The sequence below is a fragment of the Ixodes scapularis genome, unplaced genomic scaffold (assembly GCF_016920785.2).
Source record: "Ixodes scapularis isolate PalLabHiFi unplaced genomic scaffold, ASM1692078v2 PGA_scaffold4__175_contigs__length_147842914, whole genome shotgun sequence".
Lineage (NCBI taxonomy): Eukaryota > Metazoa > Arthropoda > Arachnida > Ixodida > Ixodidae > Ixodes > Ixodes scapularis.
The window spans coordinates 57,380,184-57,400,564 of NW_024609879.1; the positions used below are offsets into that span (position 1 = coordinate 57,380,184).

The window sequence follows — 20,381 nt, forward strand, 5'->3', positions numbered from 1 at the left end:
GTTTAAAAGGACACTGAACCTAGGGAAAGATTTTGTTTTACCTGGTCAGGGCAGGCAAATCTAAAAGTAAATGTTGGTGTAAAATGAATGTGTTTTTTTTTTAAATATATATACTAGAATACAAATATTTCGCTTTGCGGGCGAAACCAAAATTGTACCCCTGTGCGATGATGATCAGAGCGCCCGTCAACTAATGTGCGCTCTGAGTTCGCTGAACCTCATAGCGCAGACTAGTTAGGAAGAAACTCTATCATCATCATCATAATCATCATCATCATCAGCATAATCATGTCAAGCAGTACAATCATCTAAAAACAGTTGGGGAAAACAAGTTTTTTTTTTTTTTTTAAACATTGGGGAAACAAGTTTTTTTGTTCGACGAATCTTAATTTTGAGCGATGCCTTCCCTAAACAATAGGAAGGTTTTTTTTTTTGTTTTTTTTTCCAGGTTCAGTCTTTTTTTTTAAGTTATGGCATAGCCTCCTTCATACTCACAAAGCCTGGCAGTTCGACGACGGAGCCATAAAATTCCGGTCGCAGATTTGGAGCGCGAGGATCTGGTAGCACACAGCATTTCTAGGGGAACCTGGACGTCAGCGCGCAGCTTTTGTAGTGGCGAGGACCCGAAACATGGTTTTCAAACCCGACGAGAAAAAAGCGGTAGCGCGAGGAACGCGAGAAGCACGAGCGGACATTCCATCGCTCGAGAAAAGTGTGTTTCGGCGTCTCGCCGCAGCGAGGTGCCCGTCACGTGGCTCTCCTCTCAGCCGTTGCCTACCGCTCTACCTTTTGAATTTCGGCGGCCGCTTCTCGTGGCGATCTGCCAGGCTCATTATGTAAATAAGGCGAAGTGAGTTAGCGATCGCTTTCTTAAAGGGCATCGAACAGACCAAACAAACTTAATCTTTTTTTTTTTTTTTGCAACTATGTCCCGTCGACATGTGTAATTCTCACAAAAATTATTTTGTTGCTTGCGCGAAAAAAAAGTCTCCAAACATTTAGAAACAATATATATATATATATATATATATATATATATAATTTATTTTTTAACAAAAGGCGAAAGTCGTTGTCGGTTAAATGCGCATTTCGCTATTTGCACGGAGTCGTCATTTTGGATAGCTAAACACACACACACATACACAAACAAACAAACAAACACACACACACACACACACACGCGCGCGCGCGCGCGCGCGCGCGCGTTTGTTTATTGCTTTGAGTTTAATATAGTTTGTGCAGAGACCGGGGATGCAGCAAAATAAGGTAAACATTTTTGTTGTTTAAAAGCATTTTTATTCGTGAAAAAAATGACTACGACGTATAATGGGAAACTGTCCAAATTCAGACCTTTGTAACTCAAAATTAAAGATGCAAAAACCTGAAGTTTTTTTCTTATGAATTAGCATTTTAAAACCCGTGCAAGTTTTCATCAAAAGTGAAGACGTTCATCCTTTCCAAAAAGTGACTCAAATAGAGTCAGGGGCATTCATTATGCAATTTTCGAAACTCATTTCAAAAAGATAATTATCTTCAATCTTTTCATTTTAACAAATCAAGGTTCATATTGTGCCCTATAAGGCCAAGCAAAGATATATGGCAATATATTTCCTTTTTTTTAATTTACTGCGCCCCAGCCATGACTTTAGTAGCATAACTGCCATTATTGGAGTACAGAAATATTAGACGTTCCTGATTTCAAGTAAGGGCGAAAAAGTGGCCGAAAATATATAATGTTCAGTGCAGACTATGCTGAGGCAGGAGGTTGTTAAAACCAACTGTGTATTAAAATATTTCAGTTGAACGCAATCATAAAAGCGTTTCCCTCATAAACCATAAAATACTATATCAATATCTCGATTCTCCCAGTCCATATTTATAATTTATTGATTTCCGAATAAAATAACGGGTTGCTGAAGGAATTAGATTTTTACTGGAGGTTGCTGAACTACTTTGAGCAGGTACTGCAGCTTTATGCAGTACTTGCAGGCTCGCTTCCTGCACCATAGACTTGAGCTTGAAGGCTGGTATACGTACTTGAAGACTTCCGAATACTACACATGATAAAAGCACCCTATGATATATTTATAGATATAAAACCACCTTTTTGAGGTGTACATTGAGAAATGATTGGGAACAATAGAAAACGGGATAACCATAGGACAAATACCTCCTCGTGTTATGAGTTGTATTTTTTTAAGATTATTTAGCAGGGCACTCCGCCGTAATAAATAGTAATGCAGTTATAGTCGCTCACATGATGAGAACGACAGGGAGGAGCTTCTGTTGTTCTACATCCAGCCAGAGTCCCTACTTTTGACAATGCTTCGGCGTCTCGTGCACCTCGAGTGCACGCGTAAAACTGAAGCACGGCGGAAGGCGTGGTGTGCAGGCTGGAGGTCGGGCTTTTGAAAGACATGCGTTGCCATTCTCATCTTGTCAGTAACTATAAAACGCACACCACTTGATCTCATTGGACCTTCATAATATAACAGTTTGATCTGAAAGAAAAATTTATATTTTATGTATGCATTCGTTCAATTGAAAACTTACAAGTTTGTCGACTCTTCTTCCATTATTGTTATTGCTAAACACAAAGCTTTCTGAGAGCACTGAAGTCTTTTGCAGATTGAGAACAATGTCATCTTGAATGTACAAAACCTTGTCAGCGTCCAGTCCTCTTGCCTCGAGAAGCCTTGGATAGACGACGTTGCCTGTCGAACGAGCTGCGTTTGGAATAGATGTGTATTTCCTTATCATTAGGTATTCTGCCAGTAGTTTTGTTATATTATGATTTCTGTAGTTTTAAAATCGATGTGGCTGCAATGCTCAGAGAATGCAAATAACGGACCCTGCTTTTATTAACGGTTACTGTTATACTAGCTCAATAACTATATTACATTGTTTGTGCCTTTCCAATTTCAAATGAAAAAGTGTCCGATCCCTGAGAACATAAACGTAAGACTAATCAATTTTGCATATATTAGAGCGCAGCTCTTAGGGGCCCGTTCCCGGCTTGAGCGGCGTCGCCGTCACCGTCGGCGTAACCAACGTCACCCCAAGGTCACGTGACCCCCAAGGTCATCCCAAGGTCACGTGATCCCCAAGGTTACCACACGGCCACGTGACCACCAAGGTCATCCCAAGGTCACGTGACCCCAAGAGGTCACGTGACCCCCAAGATCACGTGACACCCAGTCACGTGACTCTTCAAGTCACGTGACCACCCCGAGGTCACATGACCACCCCGAGGTCACGGGACCACTCCGAGGTCGCGTGACCCCCGATGACGTCATCAGTGACGTCACTGATCACGTCACCATCATCCGCATCGTCATCATCACTGATGACGATGCGATTACGTCATCGTCGCTGATGACGTCATCAGTGACGTAACTGATGACGTCACCGGCATCCGCATCGTCATCGTCATCATCACTGATGGCGTCATCGGTATTTACATCGTTATCGTCACTGATGACGTCATCATTAACGTCATTGATGACGTTATTGACGACGATGATGATGCGGATACCAGTGACGTCACTGATGACGTCACCGGCATCCGCATCGTCATCGTCATCATCGTTGATGACGTCATCAGTGACGTCATTTATGACGTCACCGGCATCTGTATCGTCATCGTCATCATCACTGATGATGTCATCTGTATCCGCATCGTTATCGTCAGTGATGACGTCATCAGTAACGTCACTGATGACGTCATCGGCATCGTCACGTGACCTCCCATGGTCACGTGACCCACCCCCCAGTACCCTTCCCTCCTCCTCAAGAGCTGCGCTCAAATTCGGCGTTACAGGGAGTTGTAAACTGCTTTCACTTTTTAGAGCGCAGCTCTTAGGGGCCCGTTTCCGGCTTGAGCGGCGTCGGCGTCACCGTCGCTGTCGGCGTAACCGCGAGGTCACGTGACCCCCCCCCGAGGTCACGTGACCCACCAAGGTCACGTGACACCTCTAGGTCACGTGACCCCCTGAGGTCACGTGACCCCCTGAACTCACGTGACCCCCTCGAGGTCACGTGACCTCAACGAGTCACCTGTCCCTCAGTACGCTTCCATCTTCCTCCTAAAGAGCTGCGCTCAAACCGGCGTTACAGGGAATAGTAAACGGCTTTCATTTTTTTACCCACTTTTTATAAACTTTTTTTGCGAATGATGTACAAAATTTATTTTTTAGATTATTGTGTGTCAATTTAAATCGCGAGAACATATATGGTAGCACTTCCTAATAACGTTTTGGACTGTATATCTACTTTCTGAGGAAATACATTCGACTTAAATAAAAAGATATGTGGGTTTCCTACGACTCATTAACACGTGCAAAAGGTGGACTGCACCTAGAGAATACATAAATTATAATATAATCCCACCAAACTTTGTTTAGTATTAAGGTAAATAGAAGTGTCGCGGCTCAACTTGTTACAAATTGATGGCTTGAAAATATATAACCATGTGTCTGTGAAATATACTACACATGCGGGTAGATTATCTTACGCATATGAGCGGTTCATGATCTGACCACTTTCCAGCAAAAATGACGTTAAGTAACTGTCGCCAAATGAAAAAAAAATCTTGTCTTAAATTCTACTTTTTTGAGTGTAGAACCATGAGCTATTACGTAACACGGTGCTTCGGCACGGCGTTCATTTTTAGAGCGCAGCTCTTAGACGCCCGTTTCCGGCTTGAGCGGCGTCGCCGTTGGCGTCGGCGTCGCCGTCGGCGTAACCACGGGGTGCATTATGGGAAATGTCCCATAATGCATCGCGCGAGCCCTCCACCGGGGTCACGTGACCCACCCCTCCCGAGGTCACGTGACCCCCCGAAGTCACGTGACTCCCCTGAGGTCACCTGACCCCCTCCTCGAGGTCACGAGACCCCCGAAGTCACGTGACCCCCCGAGGTCACGTGACCCCCACCGATGTCGCGTGACCCCCCGATGACGTCATCGTCACTGATGACGTCACCGACATTCGCATCGTCATCGTCATCATCACTGGTGAAGTCATCAGTGACGTCACTAATGACGTCATCGGTATCCGCATCGTCATCGTCACTAATGACGTCATCAGTGACGACCTTGGGGGGTCACGTGACCCCCCTGGTCAGTTGAACCCCCCCCCCCAGTACCCTTCCCTCCTCCTCCTCAAGAGCTGCGCTCTAATTCGGCGTTACAGGGAGTTGTAAACGGCTTTCACTTTTTTTTTGTTTAGGCGCCCAAACTTTAAAAAAATAATATTGCCGAATAAATTATTCTTAACCCTATTAATTGCAAGCTTCCTTCGGCAGAATACCATGCCTTTTCGAGCTAAAAAAATTGGGGAATGATATGGCGCGAGCACACCTTGTACATTTCACTGAATCGGTTCGTCGAAGGTGCGTAAATGTCAAAGGGCTACTACGGGTGCCATCGGTGCAACACCAGTTTTCGCTATACGTTATATTTCTCGGCAGTTCTCTTTAGAGCAGTTATATTCTGCCGTCTTAAAATGCCTGACTCTTAGCAATTTGTTGCAAAGGTTTTCGGTTAAACATGCAACGTATTTAAGTTCGAAAATAAACCCCTCTCATGTGTTTGCCGCCCATATTAATATAGTGGAATATGTTCTTGTTTACAAATAAGATGTACAGCAATAGGAATAGGATATACGTAGGGAACTTCACCAAGAACGAGGTGTTACTACAGGACGACACAACCATATTGATGTTTCAAAAGGTGTATTTTTGTATAATGATACCTTTATCACTTTACCATTAGAGGTTTATAGATGTAGGACTAGAATATTTGAAATCTATATTTGCAGTATCGGGTTCGAATAAAATACAAACAGAAGAGCACGTGGCCGTCGACACACGCTGCGGCTCAAAGAGGCCTCTGGAATCTGATAAAACTGCAGGGTGGATAGTAAGGCGCTGAGAAGGTGTGTATCCTACTCCGACGTGTTCGACCCTCACCCTGCACAATCCAAGCTTCGACGCTGGGCCGGTGGTGCGCTGGAAGTTCTGTCTGTGTCACAGCTAGCGTGGGATCGAAAACAAGCCACTCGAGGAAACACGCCACGCACAGCGGGAGCATGTTGCTTCCGCACGCGTCCGTGTAGCATGACTGTAGCGCCAGGCTCCCTCCTAATTTGTGCCGTTTCTCTTTTTAAGTACGGGTTGTATTTTTTTTTTTGTGAGCAGTAAAGCAGAAATTTCGCGAAATTCGAGACAGATGAAGGTGTCAGCAACCCAAGAAGGTTGCTGACACCTAATGAAGTCATTTATTCGACAGAGTTTTATAAATCAGCTAATAGCGCTCGCCCTGTTTACCCCCTAGTACTTGTGTCTCGTGTGTCCCTGGGATCGCCAAAATGCTGGTTAAGCAGTTCCTGCATACAACAAAGATTTTAACTAAACAGTAATTTCATCAATGGGAACTTGAAGCGAACCGTAACCGCGTTCCGCGTACCGCACTGCAGGAGCCTTTGCAGCATGCTTTCAAGCGCGAGCCCCGCGGCCCCGCGGTATCACCCGGGCGCGCGCTCAGAAGCATGCTTCAAAGGAACCGGTAATGCGGTACGCGGACCACGGTAATGGTTGGCTAAAGGTCCCTTTTGACAAGCCACATTTTGCAGGCAGCCAGGATTTTGTTTAAAGATCACGTCAGTAATCGCCTCGTGTATCAGAAGCGTTAAATAGAAGTTAACGCCGTTTGTTCCTTCAGGGAAAGTATTAAAGCTTAATTGACGTCAGTTATCAGAACCACGCAGATGTCTTCTTGAGGGACCGAGAGCATGTGGCTCCAACAGAATAATGCTTATTGAAAAATTCGTAATAAAGAAAATGCGCAAGTTTGGAGGGAGCGCGACGCTGCGGTCATGCTCCCCGGACGCACGCGCAAAAGCCCCCTCCTACTGCGAACGGCGAGCTTCCTCGCGTGGTGTCGAGCCATCGAAAGCGGTTTTGACAGAACCTCCAGTGCAGCACCGACACAGCGTCCAAGCTTGGGTTATGCTGGGTGAGGGTTAAACACATTGGAGTAGGATGCACGCCCTCGCAGCGCCCTACTCTCCACCCCGTAGTTTTATCAGTTTTTAGAAGCCTTCGGAAGGCGCGGCATGTGTCTAGAGCCACGCGCTCCGTTATTTGCATTTCATTTGAACCGGATAGTACCTTTATTACTCTCTGAAATAATGACTTTTCGGCGCCGCAAGTTAAACCAATCAAATACGTTACTTAAGGCCACAACTGAATTTAGGGTTTTTTGTCGCTGTAGTCCCATGAATATAATCCTAGCCAAGTAGGAGGCAGATCATCACTTTGAGAATATGAAGAACGTTTATTAAATATAATAAAAATAACAATATTACACCACGGTATAAGTGCATCACAGCTCGGCGCACATAGGGAAAAGGCACTTGGAAATGTGCAAGTTAATTGTGGAAGTCACAGAGTTCCTGTCGATGAACGTGCTGCCGACACTGCGTCAGACGATAGAAAAAGTGACTCCGGCGGCTGGTAGCTTCTCCGCCTTTGTCAAGGTGAGCGTACCCTCGGAATTTTCCAAGCCCTTGGAACTTAACCCCAAGTTCTGCGTGGAGCCCGCCTTGAGACTCCCTGAGTTGGTGATGCGTGCAAGGAAGCTGGCATATAGGACCACGGAGATGTATAGGCAGCTCCTTTCGTCAAAATGTGTGGATGTCCTTCAAGCTCCGAGGCGGTGTTGAAAAGGGGGAAATAAACGGAAGCCACTGGTCTATTATTTGGTGGACGATGGTGTTTGAGGGCTGTCGGACAAAAAAAATGTTCGTTTGTCTTGTTCCCTGAAGGCCTGTTTGGTGAAAGAGCTGAAGCCGTCATGAACAAAAACTTTAAGCGGGTGGATGTCGTGGTGAAGAAGGTTGAAGATCGGGATTTAGAACTCTGTCAGGGCTTAACCTTGAATCAGTTGGAAAATAGGGTCAAGAAGTCGGCGGGTATGCATCTCGAAGTGTTCCTTAATACAAAGTCGCCAATACACTTTGTCTTTTTAGGGCTATTATTTTTGAGAGGCACTTGGCAGCGTCAGGTGGCCACGTACCTTCAGAATCAGTTATCCCCTTTGTGCACCGCAGACCTGTATCGGGTTTTAAACTGTGAGTCGGAGGTGGACTTTTTGAAGAGTGAAGAGTCTTGGAGTTGGTCGGAATTTAGTGTAGGTTTTGGAGACATCTTTTATTCCCTGAGTCACGATGATATGCTTTCTTCGGTGAGGTCGTGCATTGAATCTGATGGGGCACTGGGGTTCAGAAATTCCAACGAAGTCAATCCTGAGGGCTTCCTTTGGCTGCTGGATTTTTATCTGAGGTCGATGATGTTAATTTGGTGCTGTGAATGTTTTGTGCAAAAAACGGGTGTATCTATTTGGCCCTAAGTAGCTCCAGTCCTTAGTAATATTTCATTGCAAAAGTGGACACTACTATTGAAAGTACTTTGGGCGTTTTCACTGTGAAAAGGGTGCTTCGGTACGGGGACGATCTTCTAGGGGTTCATAAGATAGCAGGAGATACAGTGTGTGCTTTCGTCTTGGATATGTTTAGAAAGTTGGGGGGGGGGGGGGTGGCCTTAGTTTTACATTTGAGGAACAATAAGAAGGGGCTCTGCAGTTCTAGAATCTGTCTTCGGGCCTGGGGTATGAAGACGTGTGTTGATCTTTTATTCCACGATTAAAGAATGCAATCCTAGATTTTAGATAAGCCCATTCGAATGTGGTGAAGAGGAGTATCGCGGTTTTGTGTCTTGGCTCGTCCCTGGGGAAGTCGTGCCCACAAACGATGAACAACGTTTTCTTGCCTGATGTCAAGAAATTCAGGGCATCAGGGTTTCCGCAAGCACTGTTGAAGGGCGTTAGGAGCTCTACGCAAGAAGGCTAAGTGTACTTAGAGGTGTGTCGATTTTGACATAAAGTGAATGGTGGTGGCACCGTGGATTCCACGATTTTCCCACAACCTGAAAACGTTGGAAGTCGGTATGAAATGCCCGTGGTTTTCTCACCAACATAAAAATAAGCCACATTTGTGCCGGAGTTGATGAAAGAGCTGAAAAGCGTCCGAATGTCAGGTGTACCAAAAACATGCAAACTGTGTCATGCGTTTCGTGTGTTGTGTATCGAATTCGCCTGTCTTCTGGGAATTTCAGTGTTGTGCAGACGGGGACGTATCTGAACGACAGACTCCAAAAACATGCATATTTGTTCAAAAAAAAAAAAAACGGTGGGTGGCCTTCTCTTAAATTGTAGAAACTTTTTTGGTCAGCTTGCCTTTACTGACGCGAGGGTCTTGGGAAAGAACCGGTACGAGGCCACAAGAGAAATTATCGAAGCTTTTTACATCTTATATTTGGGGGCAAGGTTTGTGAGCGAATCATCTTTTGCATTGTCCCAAAAGGAGCTGACGTTCCTGGCATCTTCAATAAAGTGTCCGGGTAATTTTGACGTAACGTGAATTCACCTTTGCTTAATAATGAGCAGCGGGGATAACGAGTGTTTGTGTGTGTGTGTGTGTGTGTGTGTGTGTGTGTGTGTGTGTGTATGAAAGGGTAATATTTTATGAATATCTGATTTGTATACATTTTTTTTTGTTTTGTTCCAAGTAATAAATTTAGTTACGAGTTCAACTTCGTCTTGTCGTGCTTTTTTTTGTAGGTCACCGTCTTTTGAAGCTGATTTTTATCAACCATATTTAATTATTACTAACTGGCCCAGTTTACTACTTTGTTACACTAGTCAGACCTCAGGATAATTCCTTGGTTAAATCATAGACCCTACTCGACTTAATCCAATAGAGAATCCTATGGACATGTAATCGTGTAATCATTACTTTTTGATGAACTTTAAAGACGGTAGGTGAACATAAAGCCGATACTCTAGTAGACGTAAGACCCATTTCCAGGTGGGTTTTCCTTATGTCCAGTGTACTTTCAACCTGCGCCTCTTTAGCGCACACTCTCACCCTTACTTGAGGAACTCATGGTAGTGATACTCTCGGCATATGATAATATTAAGCAGCGGGATTACTCTCGCCCGAGTGACCGTTACATCTCTCCCTGCTGGACGACCATAACCCAACTATTGACGTATTAATGCGGAAGCCTACGAGATAATACGCAGTGGGAGATCAATACGTATGCCAATCTTCTTATTGCCAATCAGCCCCAACAGTTCGAACAAGATCACATGGTCATCTACACAGACGCCAGTTTTAACGACGGCAAGGGGGGCATGGCCTGGTTTTGTCCCACAGGACCGCAACTAAATGCCGCCCATAGCTGTCACCTCCTCTATGGGGACGCCCGGCAGGCTGAACTCCTGGCAATATCGGGAGCCTCAATCCTCGGCCCCCGACCACAACAGTACTCTATAAGATTACTAACGGACGCCAACGAAGGGCTCGAAGAAATCGAGAACATTAACACGGATGACGCCACGGCTATGGCCATAAGGAAACGAGTGCACGATTTACAAGAAGTGGGTCTCGACCTACGTATTCAGTGGCACCCGCACACACCGGATTGACAGGAGGGAACGCAGTGGCACATAACACAGCCACGGCAGCCCGAAGGAGTATTGACTCAGCCGCCCCTTACCCTCCTCTCAACCCACCACATAATCCCTAGAAATGAATCACATACTCATCGAGACCGTCATATCGATGGTGCCTCTACTTTATCAGAGTCAAACACCGCAGAGAACGTAAGCTATTTCTTACAACAATAACACCTCCGCCCCAAGTCGATCCGCAACTACGACTCTCGCGCGCCGAAGAAGTATTCTTAAAGGGGCACTGACGCATCAAAATATTTTTTTTAAAATTATTATCCGAAACGATTGAAAATGATGCCGGGACATTGCCCTCGAAATTCGAAACTTGGGAATCTAGAATTTCTGAATTAAAAAAAAAAAAACAATTTCCAAATGCCAAATTTGAAGTTCCCGCGCGATCCGCGCCAGTGAAGTGAGTCAAATTTTGCAGTCTCCTGCGACTCGACTTTCTTTCGGGTCTCCGCTCCGCGCTATGAAGCAAAGCGCCGTTGCCACCGCAACCCGAAGCGAGGAGGAGGTGAGCAGCTAGGCGGGATAGAAAGGCGCCGGCACGGGAGAAAACCGGTTTCTTCCCCGACTCGCCGATAAAGGCGCATTCACACTGAGCAAAAAACGCGCGTTGCGGTCGACGTCGACGCCGGCGTCGTAAAATACGAAGCAGTCACATAGGGCCACTCCACGGCGGCGTCGTCTCGGGGAATCTCACGTTTGTCGAGAGAGCACGAAATTTTTTTAATCGTCTGCTTCGCACGATTGTTATTGCCTTGCCTTCGCGATTGCATATGCGGTGGGAGACAACCGTCTTCACTGAATGGACAACGGTGATAATTATATATACGTTCACACTCCGGTTATATGCAGCATTGGCGAAAGGCACGGACTCGAGCGGGCAGCTTCAGGTGCTCTTTTGCCGCGTTTTTGTGCAAACAAAGCCCGGTGCTACGCCGGCGCGTCCCAGAGCCTTCGCGTCCGTACCTTTAACACTGCACGCAGACTGTCGAGAGTGTTTTCGATGGAGGACTGTTCTATACCGTAGTGATGGGTCTACACAAAACTACACAACATATTGGGAGTGATCGCTCCCGCACAGTCGGAGGTCGGAACACACCGCGAACTTCGGTGGCAGCTTTCGCGGCAGCTTCGCGCAAACGATGAAGAGTTGCTTCACGGCGTCGTACACGCACATAAAACACTGATCACAGTCAGATGTTCCAATCGGCTTGCTTCTTTCCACGCTGAAATGCTTCCAGCCACGTTTGGCGAGTGCGCGAATCCCCCGAGCTCTCTGCCTTTTCGCCTTCCCCCCCATTGTGAGTCGAAAATAAACAAAAACAGCGAAAACATGTCCTAACCAGAAAAGGGCGGTACGTCACGTCCGGACGCTCGCTGATTGGCTCAAGCGCGCGCGTCGAGGGAGAAATTGGGTTCCGACTTCCGAGGCGTCGTCTCCCTGCGTCGTCCTCCTCGGCGCGCGACTTTTTTCAATACAAAAATAAGCAAAAGATACCCCCCACGACGCGCGTCTTTCCGCTGTGTGAATGCGTCTTAAGCCTCTGCTCGAGCGCCGCCAAGTTTTCCGAGGGAGGATACAAATCCAGGAAGCGTCATCACACCGAAATCTGATTTTTGATATTTCAAAAAGAGGGGCCGTAGTGCGTTCGCAATCGCGGTAAAAAAACATGCTTTACGATTGCCGTTATTAAATGTTAGAAAAATGTCGCCTACAAAGCTTCTAAATTTTCTGATTTTTGACGTCACCGATCAAAATAAGCAAGGAGGTTAGCGCGGGAAATATAAACGCCAAAAATAAAAAGGCGCGTGCGCGCGAAAGAAAATAATTTTTTGCGATGCGTTTTTTTTTTTTTTTTTTTTTTTTTGCGTGTCTATGACTATAACTTGCATCGTTTTAGAAAATAAAAAATATTGCGAGGTTTGGGGTGTCGGGGCCCCTTTAAACAGGGTATTCGCAGACGCAGCCTTCACACCGCATATCATCAGGAAACGGTACCCCCCCAGCCGCGGAAACACTAGTTCGCTGCAGTCACTGCGGATTGGAGTGCAGAGCTAATCTCCTGCACCTTATCTGGGACTGCCCACGCTTCTCCGCCGAAAGGAAAGATATTCAAGATATACCACCATGCCGATCATGACAAATTACTTGCACCCTCATACCCCCTAGCCAAAACACGCTAGCCCAATATGGTAGTAAGAGTGACCTTGCGAGAGTATAGTGTGAGGTGACTCCCAGTACTTGACCGGCAGATTCTCATACCGGCAGGAAGATTGAGAAGCAGAACGACCGCCAAGATGCTTTCTGCACCCCAGAGAGATTGTCAAGCATGCACAACTCCTCGCAGGTGCCTCCTGTCCCCCTCCTCAAACCCTAATCCCACACCACGGCTTTAGCCATTCCGTTCTCATGTGGTCCAATAAATAAATAAATTGAAGTGCAGTGCTTCTCAGGTATAATACGTCCCTGTCTATTCTAGACAACTTAACTAATTTGTTTGGATGAACCAACTCGCCTCCGTTGCCACTTTGTTTTAGTGCGAAACCTGCGTGTATATTATTTATCGTATGAAATGCTTCTAGCGGAGCTCTTTTTTTTTTTTTTTGTCAGCTTCCTGCGCATAATTCTAATGCAGCAATTGCTTCTTCGTCGAAATGCAAGCGAAATACAGATGGGGCGCAGCACCTAAAGAAATTCGAGTAAAGACGCAGGCGAGCTGCTGACGAGTCATAGTAGAAAAACCCAGAGACAAGGAGGTAAAAACGACAAAAAGAACATCGTTGTTTTTCTACTATGCAGCAACTATATTAAGGGGCAACAGAATAAACATTAATTATATCCCAACAGCATATAGAACAGTGGCCTTTAAACGCGAGCTGAAATTCCGGTGCGCCTCTCTGAAATTGTTTTTTATTTTTCTTTGTTTTCGTTTGTGATTGCACAAGACTGCGGCGCAAGGCACGGGTTCGTTCAAACCCCCTTAACTCCAGAAAAATGGTCGTTCTGACTTGCCGCACACACAAGACACGCGGAGCATGTTCGTGACGCCAGTATGACGTGCGCGTCATCGGGGTTTCCATAGAATTACGTTTTCATTGATGCGCCTAATACCTTGTAGGTCGGCCTCACTCGGCGGAAGCCCCTGTCCAATGTTCCGCGACGACCAAACCTGCCGGATCCGGTCATCGTTTCGATGCTTTATACGTCGGATCGAACGGTTTTGACTCACACGTGTCTAGAACTTGCGAGACAACGTGGAAATGCTGGCGTATGCACGGACAACGTTAGACGTATAACTCGGCCTGCTTGTCAATAGCAGGAGCGGTACGAAGGTTCCGTGTCACTAAGCTAAGAACATAATCAGAATATTCAGAGTAATGGCTTTTTTATGATTTAAAAACTAAGTATTCGAATGTAATTTGACATTTAGGTGTTTAATTTTAGGTACTCTCTAAATCACGTTCTGCCTAGTAACATATGCCGGAGCAATGTGACACTTCTTTTTTACGAAATAAAAAATATACGCCAATAGCAAGTTAGACAAAGAATCTTTGATGTATGGTGTATATGACGCAGGCAAAAAAAAAAAAAAAACACGAGGTCGCTGGTTTGTTTTTAGTATTCACTCTTAGCTAACATGCTGTGATCAGAACCTATAACGAAGTGAAATGTATTTACGTAGGTAACACACCTATGGGCTGAAAATTGCTGCTAGACACTTTAGAGCATGCAAACTTACAAAAATAAGGTGACGTCACATTCATGCTAATTTTGTCGCGCAGTAAGCGTGAAGAGACATTAGAAGTGCGCTTTCATATCAATATTTCTTGAAATTTGTTGATCTCCTTTTAATTATGTAGCTGTAATTCAAATCAGACAATTTAATAACCCTTCAGATGTGTCTCCCTCTTTGCGCAGGCTAACCTAGAGTCACGTCAAGTATGTAACTGTGTTTATATAACAGTTACTCGCTTACAACAACTTCAGTTAAAAATGAGGTCCTATTTACTTGTCGACGTTGTTCTGGCGTTGTTTTACGTGTCGCGTGTGTTGTCAATAAATTACCCTCAACCCCGAAAATACATTATTTCCTCCCCCCCCCCCCCCCCCAAAAAAAAAAAAAGATTGTTTTGAAGATTAATATTGCTTGATTTCCAAGGCGGTGACGCAAGCGCACTGGCAATATCTCTAAAAAGATATTAATTATTTATTTATCTTTACACATAACGTAACGGCCGATGTCTACCAAACACAAGATGTACACTCTAAAAATGTCCGTGCGTTTAGTTTCACGGAAACACTCGGAGAGCCAATCACCGCAACTTACGGAGGCAGCTCAGCGAATGACGACCCCGAAACATATGTTCAGACCAAAAAACGCAGCCTGAGTTGTGACATTAAGCAATGCGAAACGTCACGCTTGCATTGTTTAATGTCACAATTCAGACTGCGTTTTTTTTGGTCTAAACAGACGTTTCGGCATCATCATTCGCTGAGCTGCCTCCGTAAGTTGCGCTGATTGGTTCTCCGAGTGCTGTGTGTAAATGTAGACCCACAGGCTTTTTTTTTTATAATGTAGACAAATTTTGTCATTCATTTTACATTGACAATAAAGGACCGCCCAACCGCCAATTTCTTGAAAGGCACGCCTCTGTTCCGAGATATATAGGGTCAAACAAGGAGACGCCAGGCTCTTTAAATCGACCGGAAAATTCGGTTTCTTAACCTATCGCGCCACGATTTTGTGCAGCGTTGCCCACAGATGGTGCATTTTTTTGTTGTTTTTTTTTTGTAAAATTTGCGAAGAGCGGAACTTACCTGAGGAAAAAGTAAAGAAAGAAAAAGGCTTAGCTCCTATGGAAACGCAGCGACGCCACCGGTCTTCAAACAACACGGCGCCGTTTCGCACGGGAGACAAGAGATGGCGCAAGCGGTCACGACGCCAACTGCCGCCAACGAACGAGCAGACGACGCCGAGAGCCGGCATATTTAGCAGAGAAGGAACTGCAGTTCCTTGCTGCTACCGCGCCTGTTTTTGTTTCTGCGACTATGGTGCCTGGATCGCGTCTTTGACTGGTGTGTTTACCGCGGCCAAAAAAGTGGTCCCTCGATTTCCGCCTGATGACGTCATAAAGTGTCATGCTGTCGCCGGTCGCGACCCTAGTGGCGTCCCAACAGTTATGGTGTATGTAGCAGATGCCTGTTCTGCTGCAGGTCGCTTTCCACTGTGACAGTTCACGGAGGCTAGTGCAGCCGGAAGTTGGGACGCCTAACGGGACGCCGTGACGACAGCGACACTCGCGTTCGCTCGTGCTTTTTGTCAGCATTTCTACGGCCAACCACCAGGATCGCGACAGGCAACAGCATGACACTCGCGTCATTTGTTGCCACATCGGGACCACTTTTGATGTATGGGCGGAATAGGACGATAAACACACCAGTCGAAGACGCGCTCCAGGCACCATACTGCGACTATCGCCGCCTGCGGAACGCGCGCCGCTTTTGAGTCGAAAAGATTGTCTGCTAAAGGCGCTGGCTCTCGGCGCCGTATGCTCGTTCGTTGGCGGCGTTCGTTGCGCCATCTCTTCTGTCCCGTGCGAAACGGCGCCGTGCTCTTTGAAGACCGGTGGCGTCGCTGCGTTTCCATAGTAGCTAAGCCTTTTTCTTTCTTTACTTTTTCCTCAGGAAAGTTCGCTCTTTGCAAATTCTACAAAAAAAAAAAAAATGCACCACCTGTGGGCAACGCTGCACAAAGTCGTAGCGCGATGGGTTAAGAAACCGAATTTTCTGGTCGATTTAAAGAGCCTGGCGTCTCCTTGTTTCGCCCTGTAGATCAAAAGAACGACGAAGTGACAAAGCGGAAGGCCTTAAAGTTTGCATGTACAGAATCCGTCGAAAGGAAAACGCAGATTTAGCGGTATTGAAAATACATCGAAGCATAATTTAACGCAAAAAGGAGTGACAGGGAAGCAGGAAAGTAAGATTACAAATATCACGTGATCAGAGACAGCTTAAGGGGCCCCTGAAAAGGAAAAAAAGGTTTTTTTAAAACAATCTGCTTGGGACACGCGTGTCGAAAAATGCATTTTACGCGAAAAAAAAAAATTTTAGACAATATTGACGTCGAGAGATTTATTTGAAATTTTGCGCGCAAATTCCAGGTCATTCAGCTCGGCTTCTCATTGGTAACCATGGTCATTCAAATCGGCTTCTCATTGGCCAATAGAATGAGTGACAGCTTAGATGTTGGTTATAAAATCTTCGTGATCTCTTGAGATCGCCTTTTGAATTACATATTTTTAGGTTTAAGAAACAATCCATCGATTGAATCTCGCAATTGCTTACAAACGTTTTACAAAATCGTAACTTCCGTTCGGACACTACAACAAAACAACAAACAAACGCTTCGCCATTTTGTTTTCTTTCATGGTCGCCGTCGTTGTAACGCGTCTCGCGTACCTCGGGTGGTTTTATCGCGTTTATATGAGAAAACCTTCTGAAGAGGGCTTGTTGCTTGTGTTAGTCATCGTAAGTACTTAGCAAGTGGCGCGGTGTGACAGGTATTTGTTTTCCTGTTCTTCTTTGCGTGATTCGTGTGTCCCGTTTACCCTATCTTTTGTATGTTTTCTGGCGCGCGCCAGTGCCAATTTTTTTTTTTTTTTTTTAGATATCGGTTCTTGTAAAGAGTTTAGTGAAGGCACGCGGCACCGCACTTAACGTTTAATAAAAAAATCAGTCACCACTGCGTGTCCTCGCGGCGGCTTGAAGGGTCGTGCGGCTCGGACGAACTCGTCGAGGCACCCGCTTCGCCGCCTTCCGCGGCGAAGTGGGTGCCTCCTCGCGAGCGGTTGTCTCGCGGCGATCGGAGCGGACGCCTTCCGGCTGGCGAGGCGTGTCCTCGTACGGGCGAAGGCCCAGCTGCTGGCAGCGTTGAAGGGTTGAAGCAACCGACGCTTCAGGTCGGGGTCCATCGCGACGAGTATGTACTGTGTGACCACGGTACGTGCACGATACGACGAGGTACGTCGTGCGACCGGCAGACACAGGGACTGTGTTCCAAATCTCCAAATGGATCCGAGTTATTCCGGCGGATCGTATCACGTGACAGCACAGATTGAAAAACGCTGTACGCGGGTAGGTTTTAGAACGCCAAGGGTACAAAACTCTTACCCTGGGGTAAGATAGAGTAAATTTTGGAACACGGCCAGGAAGTAGCAATGGCTCTCGTGCGGGGCGCAGCCAAGCCGGGAAAGTAGCCAAGCCGATCCACTACGAAGAGGCGGGGTGTACCTCTCCTCCACGCGCCCGAAATGCCGAGAGAAAAAGGTGGAAAGGAGGTGACTGCCGACTGAATTGCGTCTGGCGCGGTCAATATTGCTCTAAAAAAAATTTTTTTTCGTGTAAAATTAATTTTTTAGCACGCGTGTCCCGACCAGACTGTTCTTTAAAAAAATTTTTTTTTCTTTTCAGGGGCCCTTTAAGGAACGCACATGGGCGTCTAGATTTCCGAGTATCTCATTAGCTCCTCGCAGCCAATGAGATTGCTGCATGAGCCGATAACAACGCCGAAGAACAAATGACGAATCAGAAGGCGTAATTCATAGGAGGCCCGCCCTGCGTTCCTTGAGCCGCCAGTGACTATAGCGTAATAATGATATAATAAGGTGTAATTAAGAAACACCAGGACAAACGGGACGACGTCAGAGTTATTGCCCAGAATTAGCTTCTTCACGAGGTGCCAGTTTTGGCTTACAGGAATAATATGGAGAATTCTAACTTAAAACAGGGTGCAAGGTGAACATCTTGCGAACAAGCCGCTTAAAAAGAATTCGTTATCATTCTGTCACTATTTGTGGCCTTTTCTATTGAAATTCACGTGAGTATGTGCTAATTATCGCAACAACAACGGCAACAGACAAAGTGCTGGGGGAAATTAAGTTACTTGTTAGTCAAGGTGGAAACGCAGGAGGTGAGAACTTTATACCAGGTTTGCTCTAACGAACACTTACCACAATCTGAAACGCGTAAGAGCAGCCACGAGAGGAACGTGCACTGAAATATCGCGAACATATTTCTAAAATCTTTTCTATATGAACATCGTCGATTCCCTAATTGTTTATATATATACGAGTGAATAAGACGCATTCATTGGACCGCCTTTATTTAATTAAACGGCAGGTGCGCGCCGAGGACCTTTAAAAAAAAAAAAAACTTAAAGCGTATGTGTTTATTTTACGCGCCCCTAAATCTGTTCGTATGGTTACGACGTCAACAGGAAGTGTTTGGAGGCCGTTTGCAATGTGTTGGAATATGCCGCTGACGTCTGGAAACAGCACATGGGGCAAAGAACCTTTACCACAAACAACTAAAAGTGCGTAAAGGTTGAGTTTTTCTAAACGGAGAAGTAATTTTAAAGTATATGGCGATATTGGTAACATGCATATGATAACGATACGTTATAATGTGCGCGCTTGTGCGGCGATGCGTGTTTTTACGTCTGACCTCAATAGACTGCGTCGCCTGCGTCAGTTTTATGATATTAACATACATACAGGGTGTTTAGCGAAGACTAAAAAATCCCTGAAGCAGTGTGGTTGAGAAAAAGATAGACCTTCACTAAAATACACAACCGGCCAAAACGAACGTCAGAGATTAAAAAAAAGACGTTAGGAATTACAGAAACATTTCAACATTACCGGTTACATCGCAAATCATCAAGAAATTTGTGGTGAATACAAGAATCTCCTATTGCAAAAAAAATGTATATTATTTACGAACCTCTCAATCTGGTTTTCTTAAACATAGGATTACTGAACTACTGCTAGAATATTTTTCAGACTACTCAAAGTACAGACTCGGTAGCAATAAATTTGCGTGAGCACTGTTTATAGATTTAACAAAAACACTGGAAACTATCGATCATAATGCACTCATAAAAAAACTATGTTATATGAGTTTCAGAGATGCCTTTAGGTTTTTTTGAGGAACTATACTACTGACCGTTATCAATTAGTTAGAACTGGCAACTTCAAGAGTGATATGTAGTACACGTAACTTCTGGAGGACGCCCAAGATCTGTGTTGAAGATACCGCTTTGGTATTGACTCACGATGAAGAAAACAACTCGCTTTAAAGTTTTTAGAAAGACGTTGAAATGTTTAGCCGATTGGTTTTCAGCTAATTGTGTTTTTGTTAACTAATAAGACTAAGTAAATCTGCTTTCGTAATCCGTACAAAGGCCTGAACTTGACGACTCCACCATTCCTGTATTCACGAGGCTTTAAAAGCTGTAATTGCGTACCATTAAACTATTAGACTATGTTACGAGACCTGTATGTTCGGGGACGAATCTTGATGAAAAATGCTCTTCGAATAATCATGTTGAATTGCTCAAGATATTGCACGTTGTTTTTTGGTACTTGTACAGGATCCGTTGTATAGCAAGTGTATCTCTTAGAAAAAAATGTGTGTAGCGCGCTCGGTGAATCAATCCCTCGATATGCCGTCTCGTTACAAAGCACGGGCTAACTTTGTATAAAAAAAAACTCGAAATAGACTCAATACTGTACTAAATTTCAAGCAATATCGCCTATAAAACGACCCACGACAACGTGGACAAATGTGAGAAACTGCGTATCTTTGGCACGTTAACTTAGAAGGATTGAACTGGTATGTCCATGTTAATAAAACAATACTATAAAAAAGACTGATAGTTCTAACAAAACCTCAAACTCTGATATGCATTGAGACTTTTATTATTAGAGAAACGTGCAAAACTTAGGGGGGGAAAATAC

The 20,381-nt window shown here is 45.2% G+C and overlaps 1 protein-coding gene across 1 annotated transcript in view; it reads right to left on the minus strand.

Annotated features, from left to right (window-relative positions):
• Positions 1 to 18,657, minus strand: part of LOC115324311 (venom metalloproteinase antarease-like TtrivMP_A) — a 98,478-nt gene extending 79,821 nt beyond the window's left edge. The window contains exons 1-2 of the mRNA XM_040211952.2: positions 18,597 to 18,657; positions 2,554 to 2,726 (exon numbers count right to left, since the gene is read on the minus strand). Of these exons, the coding sequence (XP_040067886.2) occupies positions 2,554 to 2,726; positions 18,597 to 18,657 (234 nt within the window). The remainder of the gene's footprint in view (positions 1 to 2,553; positions 2,727 to 18,596) is intronic.
• Between the last annotated feature and the right edge of the window lie 1,724 nt (positions 18,658 to 20,381).